The sequence below is a fragment of the Leuresthes tenuis genome, unplaced genomic scaffold (assembly GCF_036924035.1).
Source record: "Leuresthes tenuis unplaced genomic scaffold, fLeuTen1.0.hap1 SCAF_5, whole genome shotgun sequence".
Taxonomy (NCBI): domain Eukaryota; kingdom Metazoa; phylum Chordata; class Actinopteri; order Atheriniformes; family Atherinopsidae; genus Leuresthes; species Leuresthes tenuis.
In genome coordinates this window covers 6,944,698-6,957,239 of record NW_027325359.1, presented here as the reverse complement: position 1 = coordinate 6,957,239, position 12,542 = coordinate 6,944,698, and the positions used below count along the sequence as shown (strand labels likewise).

Genomic DNA, 12,542 nt, shown 5'->3' with positions numbered 1-12,542 from the left:
GGCAAATACAGCTACAAAGTGTATGTACTAAGAACAAAAAGAGAGGGAAAATAACAAAGAATTCAACAGAAAGCTGGAGAGAGGGGCAATGGTAAAAGACAGACAAAGAGGAGAGGCTACAGATAGTTAAGAGAAATAAAGAATAATTCATTAGGCAGAAAACACAGGTTGAAAGCACCCTGTCAGAGAGGAAGGGGGAGAGGCAGCTTCCCTCTCTTTTACTCTCGCTTCAGCAGTGGCAATAGAACAAGCCCTTACCGTCTGTTGCAGGTCTGGGATTCCAATGCGGATGACCACAGTGTTGCCTGTCGGCTCCTCCATGGGTGCTCTTGCACTGTAGCTATGCTCCGAACCGGGACGGAAAGCTGTAACACCGTGAGGAGCAGGAACACCGCTGTCCTCTTCCCGGGAGCTGTTGCTGTCAGTGCTGGCCCCCTGGCTGCCGTTTGCTGGGTGTGTGTAAGGGTGTGTGAGTGTGTGTGTGTGTGAGTGTGTGTGGTGGTGCTGCTGCTGCTGGTCCTGCCGTGGAGAGCTGGGTGGCTCATGTTTGCCGGCTGCCGGACGCAGAGGCATGCTCCGTGTTCGCGGCTCAGTCTATGTCTCTCTCTCTCTCTCCACACACACACACCGGCAAGCACACGCGCACACACCGATGGCTCGTACTCACACTACACACACACACTGTTTGCAGCATGCATTACTCGCCTGGGAAAGAAAAAGAGGGAGGGAGGGAGAGAGAGGGAGAGAGAGGCAGAGAAGGAGGGTGACAGAAGGAATGGGCAAAGAGGAATGGGCAAGAGATTACAGAGGCAGAGGATAAAAACATAAAGACAAGATAAGCACCATGGGAACTTGTCACTTAAACTGAGAAGAAATACAGAGATTAAATATTTCTGTCAAAGAATGATAGAATAGTTATATTTAGTTGTGATTACCCTAATATTGTCCTAAAGAAATATATTCATCCAGTATTTAATGGAATTAAAAAAAAAAACATTTTCATTAAAAAAAAAAAACAAAGAAACATTGATCTTATTTTAGAAGGTGAGTTTGGGTCGCATTGATGGCAGCACCACTGACAGACGCACTCTGCAAGTAATTCCATTCTGTTGCTGTCACACACTGTTGCTCTTGCTGTAATGTACTAACACTGTGGTGATAGTAGGACAGCACAAGAGTGTTAGTGTTGGTTGAGGGAGGTGGGTGTTTGTTCAATCAATTCAGCGCAGGATTTGGCCTTCGTGTTATCTGATCAAAACCCTCCCTGGTAAGCAGCATCACACAGACAGAGCAAGCGGCCACAGATGCAGATGAAGAGTTCGTGGGACTTTTCCTCATGCTGACGTAATTTGGGGGGCAAACTTACTAATTCAGGCCAAGTGACATTTGTGCTTCACACTTCACGGCACCAGTCTGAACTTCCTGCAGTCACATCGACAGACAAGTGCAACTCAATCTGCTTTGCAGAGAAATTTGATCTATTGTCTGAATTAATTGATAAAGTATGGTTGTTACGTCTGTTTATTTTGTAAGGTTAAGTTTCTGGTTATGTCATTATTTTTTTTACATAGTTTCCTTATGCCACGTCTGTTAGTTTTGTTATGTGTTAAGTCATTATTTTTACCATGTTTTCCCCTCAGTCACTCTTGGTCATCAGCTTCATTCTCTTCACCTGCGCTTTCCCCCTCAGTTGCACTCCATCACTAATCACCTCCAGTCAGTATTTTAGTTTCCATGTTCCCCCTTGCACTTTGCCAGATCCTCACTGTTCTATGCCACAGCGATTGTGTTTTTGTTTTGTCATAGTTAAGTATTTTCTCTTAGTCAAAGTTACGTTTTTGTAACCCGACTCAGCCGCGCTTTGTGTTGTTTTTTTGTGTTAAAATAAATCAAGTTTTACTTTAATATATATATATATACAACATACTATCAATATAAATATATACACGTGCTCAGCGTAAAGACAGCGTTCTCAACTACTGGCATAGTCTGTGGAGTACGCGTGTTACCGGAGGTTTCCATAAGGGTGCACACCTCATTACTCAGACTGGAAGCTGCTGCCGGGTTTACAGAATGTAAACAGAAGCATTCAGAACAGTAAACATGGCGTCAATAGAAGAGGGTAGTGTTTTGTTGATCTTAAGATTATGACGGAAAAAGCGACAGCGGCGTCCTCGTAGATTTTATGTGAGGACCCTAAATCAAGCACGGTGCGAAAAATTTACTATTAAAAAAACATTAAAATATCAAAAGTAAACATGCCCCCTACAGGTCACCCATGGAATTACAGCTTGCACACGTGTAAAGTTAAGAGGCAGGGTTAGGCGTTAGTAGGCATGGCATACATAGCAACACAATAAATACGTTGTGTTGTCACAAGCCATGTCACATTTAACAGATTCAATTTCATTTAACAGATTCAATTTCTGTTAAATGTGGCAGGTTGTAAAGTATAATTTGTTGTTAACATTATCACATATTAAGCTCAGTGAAACCCATGTTAGTACCCTGGTCAAAAAAAGAGCAAAAACATAGCCAACTTTGAAAAAAATCTGGTAAGACTATTGTAACGACCCAGAATAAGGTTAAGAGCACACAGTTGGCTGTTTCCCCCTCTTCCTGCCAATCACTAGACCACAGGCCATGTCACTCAGGTGTGGGCTGGTGGTTGGTGGGACAGAGTGGGCGTGAGCCAGTCTGGATGCAGGTTTGGGCGCTCTCCTGAGTTTGGTTGAGAAGCAGTGCTGATGATCGCATGTGGGTTATGGTCCAACAGTACTGAGTTGTAAACGGGATTGAGTTCTGTAAAATAAAAGAGCAGTTCAACAACGTCTTGTCTGTGAAGTTCCCCGCAAGTCATTACACTATTCAGAATTATTGTTCGTTGACATTTGCCACAAGTCTATATGAAATCCTCAACTATTAAATTATATCTTATACCAGAGTTATTTGATTTTTGAGTCAACAATAATTGACTCATGGAAATGTATGTTTGGTAAGGATGTTTATTACAATTCAATGACTGCTAAAAGCAGACCCATGCATTTCTAGTAATGTTTGTGTGGAAGAAACCTATCAGTAAGGATATCTGTGTAACCCTAACCCTAACCTCATCTTAACGCGCTGTCCAATCTTGCATGAATGTAAAATACTACAAGCATACTGATGCCCAGACCTTTACTCTCTGAAGGACTCTGATTTCCATTTAAATTTTAATGTAAGCATCTTTTAATGTAAGCCCTAAATAATAACTCCATCCATCCATTTTCTATACCGTCGATCCGTTAATCGGGTAGCGGGTGGGCTGGAGCCTATCCCAGCAGTCATTGGGCAAAAGGCGGGGTACACCCTGGACAGGTTGCTAAATAATAACTCAATTCAGTTATTTTATTTTATAGAGAGATTTGTTGTTGTTGTTTTGTGTCACATAGATCTATCAATCGGCTTTAGGTACTAGTTTGATTATTTTTTTCACATTACTTTAACTCAGTAGGAAACTGTACAAATTTTTATTATAGCAGATTAGTGCATAACTCTTGAGTCAAACTTATGGGCCCGAATATTGTACATAATAGAAGCCCCACATGAACAAGTGAGCTTCCCATGCAATGAAAATGTGCCATAAAACATTTGTGGCAGGTCTGTGAATTAATAATTGAGATGTGAAGTCAGTGCTGTGCTCCTTTGTGTTCTCCAGTGCCGCCCCCATTCAAGCTGACCCAACAGACTCGAGACACCAGTTTCTTATTAAGTGGAATTTAAAGCAAACACTTGAATGAAAAAAAGCCATGAAAGAACAGTCTTTCATAATACAGAACAGAATGATAAACAGTCATTCAAAAGTGAGTTTGAGGCACTTCAGAAAATCAACAACAATAGCAAACAACTTCCTATCATCTTTTTTTCTGCCCTTTTCCTTCTCACCTCATTGAAAAATATCATAGGGTTAAGGAACGGTGTCAGGACAAATTTGTAGGAACCATGCTGCAATGAGTCTATATGCGAGTCTTATATGAAAAAAAAAAAGCTCATGTCAAAAGCTCATATAAAACCTTTATAGGAAAGTTCTGATGGGGATGGGAAGCATCAGAGATATGTTACAGACGGGTACAAACAATTCAACTGTCTTTATCACAGTATTTTAGAAAAACTGTTTTCAAATTTATAATGATACTACGCCCTCCAGTTCGGTAGTTCCTGATAACACTTTTCTTTCAGAAGGAGAGGAGGAGCGATGTCCAGTTTTCGCCTCTGGACAACAGCATAACTGAAGAAACAGGAATAAATAAAATAGAAGCTCATAGAATAATACTTTTTTCTTATATATTTTTATATATCTATATATATATATATATAGATATATAATATAATATCCCCAATAAGTAAGCGAGGGATGATCTGGTTAAAGAGAGAAATACAAAAAAAATATCAAAAATGTCCAAACACTATACCTCCAATTAATTCTCTAATTTTTATTCATGTAGGCTTCAAATATATCATATAATTGATGGTCAATATCATTACCAGCAGATCCTGGTTTTATCAATCAGTGATCAGCCCCAAAAGAAGTGTTACAAGACTGAAAAGAGATACAAGTGACATAGGCACAATGAAGAAGGATAGAATTTCTGCCATTCACTCTCAGTCTTGTAAAGTTTCAGCCCGTCTCCTTAGATTTCCTGACATGGTAGGTTTTGCCAAAATGTTTCGCCTCATTGAATCAAAATACACTTTCCTGCAGAGAACTTCTCAGAGAAAATAGTTTAAAAGTGAATCCTGCTGCTATCTTTTACACCAGAAAAGGCAAATGCATTAAGCATATTTGTAGCCACATGAATGTTTCCAGCTGTTGCAAACGACAATATTAGTAAGGATTAAGTGAATGAAATAAACCCATTTGCAAGACTCTGACAAAATATGGACTTTAATCATTCATTTTTACAATTTTCAATCTCTTTGAAAATTGTGGGGTGCATGTTCAGCCAACACTATACAACAGAGGCTTGCATGTAAGTGCTCAGGTACTGCTGGACACTGCACAGCATATAATCCCATTAGCCCGGAGGTAAGAGCATGACAGATAGCCCTAATACATCAGAGGATTTAGCTGCTATATCTATTTTGTATGTGACCTCAGTCAGTCTGTCTTCAGTGTGCGAAAAACTGATAACACTGAAGTTTGTAGTCCAGCTCAGTATTCACATTTTACACTGCAATTCTTTGGCCTTGTAGTATTTCAAAGACCAACCAACAAATTACGACATGTTCTTTTACAAGTTTAAAACCGCATCAAGATAGATTAATATAAGATTCATGTTTGCATTTCAGCTGCTGGATATTTTAAAGATGGTGATATCTAGAAGAGTACATTAATGATCATGATATCTCAAGGAAATGGTCAAATTTAAAAAAAAAGGGAAGTAGAATGAAGAGCAACAACAACTTTGGTTTCTAACTGAAATAATAGTTTATTTACCAAACACTATACACAGTGGCTCAAATGTAGGTGTTTATTTTTCTTATCCAGTTGTTTGTTTCATATATATGTGTTCACACGGAATGGTATGTTCTTGTTTTTTAAACCTCATTAGCACAACTGTTGGTCCTTGTGCAGTGCTTATGGGGAACAAAACCATAAGGCTAAACAAAATGTTTGAAATTAGGTTAGGTTAAGGTTCGGGCTAGGAATGAACTGGCAATAGTGAAGACCAGGTGTTAGTATTTAGGTAATGCTGTAGACAATGAATGGAACATGAGCCATGTCCTAATAAGAATATGTAAGCTTGTTTCTGTGTGTGAATGTTTATCTCTGTGCTGTGCTGCCAATGAAGCACTGATTTATGTGCTTATCAAAACAGGTATACTTTGAATATGGTCTGAAAGATGACATTGGCATATCTTGGGCTAAAAATTACATCATGACAACATTTGCCTGCATCTCTTCAAACATCTGTAATGTATTGATGCTTTACTGATAGTATATTCAGTATATCTGATCTACAAGATCATTATCCCAAGAATACATGGGAGATTTATAGGTTAAAACCATAGTCCATATTCTCTGTCTTACTCCCATTTCCTGGTAACATTAAGAGAGTGGGGTAGAATTATAAGGAGGCTAGCTCTCATGCTTCAGCTAACAGCTACTGCCTCTTTTCTCCTCAGCTCAGATCTGTTTCACCCCACCCCCTTCCACCCCATCTCTTGCGCTCCAGTCCAGTGAAAACAAAGTGAATAATTCATGACGATACAGAGCAGTGTTTTCATGGTTCCAGTGTCATGAATGCATGTTGCTGAAACATCCACTAGGCTTTGAAAGTCTCTGCTATAGACCTATACATGAGGACATGAACAAACCCCACTAAAATCTGGTAAGAGACATCAGCCAGCCCAGCATGATCCTCTTTACTGCATCAACACTGGAAAGAAACAGGGGTAGGTGCAGAGGGAGGGAAAGAGATAAAGGTAAGCAGTTGGCTGAAGTAGCACGAAGCAGAGCGAGTCCGACTGTGTCCGAAACAGTCAGTGAGCCAAAAAAGAAGTTGAGAGAAAAGGAGCATGGAAGAGAGTGGGAGGGTAGCAGAGAAACAACAGTAAAGGGAGGTGGGAGAGCCCAAAAAGGGTGGGTTAGAGGGTGGAGGAGATTACCTCAGTCAGCGCTGACAAACCAGCCACATCCCGTGGCCTGGAGTAAACGTGATAACTGTTCACAAACCCCATCAGGAGTGCTTCACACTCCTCTACACCTGGTAAAGCAAATGTCACAGCTCCTCACAAACTCAGGTCACCCCAGGCCATATTCTTTCACACATTTACACACACAAACACTTTATCTCTCTGAAACCATATTTTCCTTCAGATTCATTTACTCTGTGTTCTGCTCTTACAACAGCAACTCACTGTCTTGCAAAGTAGACTTCAATGAAGGCTATTCACTGATAAGCTTTAGAAGCATCAAACAGCAAGAGATAATGTGGTTTTAACTGATTGGTATTGTATTCTGCTCTATCAAAGCAAAAATGAGATAATGTGGAGAGAGCCCAAACATAATTTTTTTGGAATTAAGTTGATTTCTTAAAAAATGTTGTCAACTTTATACTAGTTTGATTTTTTTTTAATACTAATTAAGTTAGTATGACTATTATCTTAGCACTGGTTATGGCAACATGTTAAGATATGTAAAAACCAATTATCTTTAGCGTTTGTTTAGTTTAGTTTTTTGTTTTACTTTCTTTTTACCTCATTTTTTCCTCTTAAACTCTTTGATGAGGTTCTCATGAGCAGTGGTGTGTCCCTCAGCTGAGCATGGTTGTCAAAACTAAAATTGTTCATAGTAAACAACTTCTTTGCTGAATTCTAAAAGTGGTCTGATGAATACTGACATTAAGCAGATGAAGACCCATTGAATCTCAGTTGGGGCCGTTCTGTGCAGAGTTTGCATATTCCTCATGTGCATTGTGATTTCTCCGGCTTCCTCCCGCAAAAACATGCATGTTAGCTGTTTAAAGGTGGTGTTTCAAGTCACCATTAACTCATCATTCAAATCCCCAGATGACAATGGATCAGGGATTACATTTTTTTCCACCATGTTTGGCCCAACATTTACAAGATAATTGATAAAACTATTGACCGTAACATCCATATTGTCCTTCATAGTATTGTCAGTAAATTATTGTGGGTAACTTTGTTGCCCATATTCAAGTCGATATTTTGCAATCATACTCTCATTCCAGTTGTAGGTGTATTTTTCCTTTTTTACTGGCATTTTGTACCCCCTTTGTGATCTACTGTCTAAATGTGTTTTTGTTGTTGCTTGTTGCATTGTAAAATAGTCCAGCTTTATCATATAATTAATATTCATAGAAATATCATATGCATTGATAATATCCATTTATTTGGATACAATTTTCAAATTTTGTGCTAGTAAGTCATTCTTTAAAACTTTTATAGTTTCCTGTGTCGTAACTCTTTCATTTTAGTTTTTCATCAGGCTGATTCCTCTTGTAATTACTGTCATATACTGGAAAAACCGTTAGGTTGTCATGTCATTGATTATTGGTTGGCTCGCAGTATTGTCTCTGTCATTGGTGAATATGTTGCTGATTAAAGTGGTACAATAGAGTATAATACTTGTTGGTCTGGTGATTAAAGGACATAAACTCACTGTAATGAAATTGTGTGAATTAGACATTAAATTATGATTAGTTTTTGAGAATTCTTCTTTTACCTAGTCGTGCAATACTTCATTGCTAGAGTTTGTTACTTCATATAAATATAGCTAATTACTGTATTTAAATTTCTTTCTATTTATTTATTTTCTATCAGAGTTCAGTTGTTGTGCATTCTCATAAGTTACCAGTCACAGCCATCCCCTCTACCACCTTGTAGTTCAAGTTTAAAGATAAAGGAAGTATCTGGTCCTCCTACAGGAATAAGGTATCCCTGCCATCAGAAGCAGGGCTTACTGAATGATATTCTTCCTAATGTTGACAAATTGTTTTTGCCCTATCTTTCGGTCATTTTTAATCAACATCTATCTGACTGTATTATTTATATCTATCAATGCTTGTTGGGAAGTTTCTTTTTAACGCTGACAGATGTACACATTCCCACAGTACACACACAAATTCACAGTCATCTCACATGGATTAGCGACTCACTGTAAACAAAACATTGCCTGACCCATTCAGAACTGCGGGGCCACATGCAGAGGCCCCATGTGGAAAATTAGCCATGCGCTAAAAGCTTTTGAAATCAATATTCTACAGTAGCTGCACCACATTCTAAATCTACTGTCTTTGTCCATTCTGTGTGGACTGACACAGTAAGCAGATGCGCTTTTCCTCATTACTCTTTAAGCATACACACAGCTGACATGTACGAAGGCCAACAATAACATTTCTAAGGGCATGATCATCTTAATATTATGCCATTTAAAAGATGGAATATCAATACTTGCTTTGATTTGGTCAGCAAGGTTGAAATCCTGCTTGGCAAGCTCTTTTAATGTGGCTTTTTAGCCCATTATCCCTGTAGACTGAACTGGAAATGTAGCAAACGCTTTGATATTATGGAAAACATATTCAATCTCTTTTAGCTTATAATGTATTTCATCACACCGTAATTTTCCATGCTCTTTCAAAAACCATTTGAGTACGGAGTGACCTTTGTACATTTTTAAAGACATCGTGACTTTGAGTCATTAACATGCGGAGTCTAACGATTATGCACAAGACATGGACCAAAAAAAGTTTCTCATAAAAGTTTTATATAAGGTACTGAAATCTAGTCTATTTGTAGGGATGCAGAGAAAGACAGAAAAGAAGAAACAAAATTGTTTGAATCCAACGCATTTACACACATCATTCTAAGTCATTTGTCCCTCCACGTATTTTCTGTTATGCTTTCCTTTGCTGTCACTTAAAGTTACATAGGTACAGTTTCTGTTGATTTGAGCATTTCCCGGGATTCTGCTGAAGTGACAGAGTATTCTTTGATGTAGCCTCCCGATTATTATTCAACGGGGCTCCCCAGAGAAAGTTTTATAAAGCCTGCCAGCCAATTAAGACATGTTTCATACCATACACAGCATTATCTTACCACACACAAGCCCTTAAAAGGCAGGCTGGGGATGCTGTGGAGGTCAAGGATATGACTGTGCCAGGTTCCAATTAATCTTATCAAAGACACTACACTGGGGATTCAAGTTTGTCCTTTTTAGCATATAATACTCTATTTATGCCTAATACTGTATTCCTCCAATTATAGAAATAATAACTATTGTGTTGTTAGACTCTTGACAAATGTCTAATTCAGTAAAAATATGTAGTTTTATTAATTATATGAAATAAGGTGCAGACATATTTGGACACATAAATATAGGTTTAAAACAAAGATTATCCTTATTAATTTGAGGGTATTCACATGAAAACAACATCATAAAGCCTAAATCAGAATAACAATAGTTTTGGTGTCTTGCCACCACGACTCCTGTATGTACCAGGAGGTGCCAGCAAGAGAGGATAAAGCTTAAAAAAAGGTGACTAACAAAGAAGCACACATTAACAGCAGAGGAACACAGCTCTGATGTACAATCTTCATTCTTCTAGCACTTTGCATTCAGGTCTTTGTCCTAAGTGAGTCTGTAATTTCTGCTGAAGGGCAAAGTTAAATGACCAACAACAGCATGAACACAACCAAGAACAGATCACATCACAAATTTTTCCATAATTTTCAGAGACTGCCTTCATGTGGCAACACAATGCTGTAACACGTAGATCTAGGTTTGTAAAGTACCAATGCAAAAAGGTAGCACACCCATGTCCAAGTCTGAGTCCATCATCCCCCGAATACTGCCATCAATGGTTATGCACCTGTGCTAGCGTGCCAGTTTACTCATACAATGACAAATCCAGCAAGCATAATTGCAGGTTTAATCACTCAATAACCATCCACCCCCTCCAAAATAGTTGGAAGTAAATTATACAAATAGCCTACAAACAGCCTTATAATCATACTTTAAGAATAAAACAACCTTAGCTGACTTTCATCTAAATTATCTCACGTACAAAATGCCAACCCAAGATTATGTTGCTCAAATTTTGTGGATGAAAGGAAAATCCAAAGAAGAATTAAGAAGGTAAATAGCCTCACATCATTTCATAAATTAGTAGAATTATGTAAATGTCCTATATTTATCTTGGCTTTTTCTAGTCTAGTTGACCACTCAAAGCACTATTTACACTACAAGCCACATTTACGCCTTTACACACACACACAAACACACACACATACAGCAAGTCTTAGTGTTTACATTGTTACAGGCTACATAGTGCTTTTTACCCTCTCTATCACACACATTCACACACTGATGGACACACTGGAGGCAACATGGGGTTCTGTGTTTTGCCGAAGGACAAGTGGTCCAGGGTAACTGGGAGTCAAATCACCGTCCTTCCAATTGGAAGACAAGATCTCTTCCTTCTGAGCTACAGTTTCCTCAAATGTGCTGCAAGGGGTTTAAAGCAAAGCAGCCAAAGATGAGATGAATAGAATTACAGCAAGAGCAGTACACTTGGATTTAAACATAAACCCTTTTCACTAACTATGGCCAGATGAAGCTTCTTGAAGCACTGATGCTGTCCAGCCAACTGTGTTGAAAAATGGCTAATTTCTTAAGGGTCTGAACACCACCTGATGATTGGCTTTGAGATTTAAAAACATATTATTCATTTGTTACAATTTGAAAATTGAAATTTGAAAATATTGTCACACAGGCAAACATTTCTACGTTTCTACAACTTTCTCTATCTCAATCACTACCAATCCACATCATTGATAGATTGATAGATATAATAATGGAAAACTCAAACAAAATTAATATGACCACCATAAAATGCCCTATGGTCTATTTCTGTTTTTATTTCAGATTGCTGTGTGAGTTTCTTCCATAATTTTTACATTTCATCTGCACCCACATCCGTTGAACTAATGACAATATTTCAATTATATGTTGTTTATAAATTAAACATTGGTTTAAAAATCTCTAGGGAACAAAAAATAAGTGACACAAATACATCCGCAAATTGCCATATGAACAAATTATGTGACTGTACTGGAAGCAAGGCTCCATTAGTCACTGATTACATGATTTCTGGGAAAATGATACAAGCTTTGACTTGGGGCTGCATGTGAAATTGCTGTTCCAACTCAACATGATTTAGAGCTTAAGTTCAGCCTTCCCATCCCTTCATTTTGCATATAAGGTAGGTATTAATGCTTCATCCGTTTGTGAAAGCAATGGCAATCAGACACTGGCCTCTGTTGATTACTTTAAACTAGTGAGATGTCTTCCCAATGTTCATATCATCTGTTACCATTACTCTTTGCAAATTGCAGCAGCTGCATTCATTGTAACATTGTTCCATACACAAAGTTCACAAGGGAATCCACTGACTTGTTCAGGTTGTTGAAGCGACAACAATAAGGATGAAATTCATAATTTCAAGTTGTACAGAAAACAGAAAGGAAAACAAAGAACAGCTTCAGAAAGATGGAGAGAGAGATGATTGGGCGGGTCTTTTCTGCAAAATGGTCATACAGAGTTTAAGTGAAACATTAAATACATTGAACCAGTATGCATTCATTGCAGCATTTTTTCCCACTTCACAAAAAATTAGTCTTTGAGTCTAAAGTACACTGTCTTTTTAAGTCGTATTTTATTTGCGCCAAATAAATAAATGCCTGCAGATAATCAAAATAACCTTTCACAAAGAGCCACGAAGATAAGGTGTGTTGCACTAAACATGTCTGCAGTGATTTTTATGTACTGGCCCTGTTGAACAATAGATTGTCAATGAGGTGAAATAATCATAGCATGTAGCTGGCATAATTGATAAGTATAGGCCAATCAGATATATATATATTAATTGCATAATTCCCATATATTATGGAATCTGGCTGAATGATGCTAAACTTTCTGTCCCAATGAGCTTTGTCTGATTAAGAATTTCCCTTTAAAAAGGTTTTACGTGTAATGAGCT

The 12,542-nt window shown here is 38.1% G+C and overlaps 1 protein-coding gene across 2 annotated transcripts in view; it reads right to left on the bottom strand.

Annotated features, from left to right (window-relative positions):
* Window positions 1-12,542, bottom strand: part of shank3a (SH3 and multiple ankyrin repeat domains 3a) — a 161,361-nt gene that overhangs the window by 140,895 nt on the left and 7,924 nt on the right. For both annotated transcript variants that reach the window (XM_072385676.1, XM_072385677.1), the window contains exon 2: window positions 259-705. In XM_072385676.1, the coding sequence (XP_072241777.1) occupies window positions 259-573 (315 nt within the window). In that variant the 5' untranslated portion in view covers window positions 574-705. The remainder of the gene's footprint in view (window positions 1-258; window positions 706-12,542) is intronic.